At 38.3% G+C, this 1,235-nt stretch overlaps 1 protein-coding gene across 2 annotated transcripts in view; it reads right to left on the reverse strand.

Moving 5' to 3' along the window:
- The window catches only part of ERO1B (endoplasmic reticulum oxidoreductase 1 beta), a 70,490-nt gene that overhangs the window by 15,448 nt on the left and 53,807 nt on the right, over window positions 1-1,235 (reverse strand). The window contains exon 10 of one of the 2 annotated variants that reach the window (XM_003797448.3): window positions 709-735. The exons of the other annotated variant lie outside the window; for it this stretch is intronic. Coding sequence (XP_003797496.1) covers window positions 709-735 — 27 coding nt within the window. The remainder of the gene's footprint in view (window positions 1-708; window positions 736-1,235) is intronic. 2 annotated transcript variants of the gene reach the window in all.

Consider the following 1,235-nt stretch of genomic DNA (forward strand, 5'->3'; position numbering starts at 1 on the left):
CACAGCTCACAGCAACCTCCAACTCCTGGGCTCAAGCGAGTCTCCTGCCTCAGCCTCCCAAGTAGCTGGGACCACAGGCACTAGCCACAATACCTGGCTGTTTTTTGGTTGCAGCCGTCGTCGTTTTGGCGGGCCGGGCTGAATTCAAACCTGCCACCTTAGGTGTATGTGGCTGGCGCCTTAGCCACTTGAGCCACAGGCTCCGAGCCAATGCCTTATCTTTCAATGAGACAAATTTAGATTATATTAACTTGGGTAAACCAAGGTTCTTGGTTAGAACCTTTTGAATTCAAATTTATTTTCCCGTCCTGATTTTTTCTATAAAATATGCTTCTTTCCTTCCAAAACGAATGTTTCTACTTTAGAACAGATTTGCATACTGGTTACTAGAAAAGTAGTTTGGATGAGCATTACATACAGGATGGAAATAAGACCAGGGAACCTACTGTGAAAATGTGGTGACGGTATTTCTGGCCTGTGTATTTATATAACACTAGTTTTTGGCTGGCCAATATCTTAAAATCTTTATATAATTTTATCCCAAAATGTAACAACCTAACACAAATGTTATTTTCTTTCAAACACTGTCAACACTATGTTATATAGGTAATAAAATCCTAAAGCTTACAAGATATAGTATGTAAACTTACACGCTCAGTAAAATGCACATAATGGTTTCAATACTTTTCTTTAAACACTTAAGTTTACCTTCCAGCCATGTATAGAATGATTCTCCTAAAAAAAAAAGAGGCACAGAAAATTGGGTTAAAATATTTTACGTGGTCATTTGTACAATAAATTAGGTCTATAAAATATTTTTTACTTTGACAGATTAAGTAATACTTCTAGATATGTTTACTTCAGGTGAAGTGCAGCCTGTTTTTTTTTGTTTTTTTTTTCATTTTGGTTGGGGCTGGGTTTGAACCCGCCACCTCCGGCATATGGAGCTGGTGCCCTACCTCTTTGAGCCACAGGCACCGCCCATAATTTAAGTAACTTTAAGGGTATTGTTCTTAGAAATGACATTTTGACTATTAAAATTCATGAGAGAACAATTCATCCAAAATACTTTGTAAATCTTATTAACTGAAGGTTTAAATATCTCAAAGCATGGTGGCAAAGAATTTATCTTAAATTTGCTTTTCTTTTTTTGAGACGGAGCCTCAAGCTATCCCCCTGGGTAGAGTGCCATGGCATCACGCTCACAGCAACCTCCAACTCCTGGGCTCAAGCGA

This window comes from Otolemur garnettii, unplaced genomic scaffold, assembly GCF_000181295.1.
Source record: "Otolemur garnettii isolate 467f Iridium unplaced genomic scaffold, OtoGar3 scaffold00116, whole genome shotgun sequence".
NCBI lineage: Eukaryota > Metazoa > Chordata > Mammalia > Primates > Galagidae > Otolemur > Otolemur garnettii.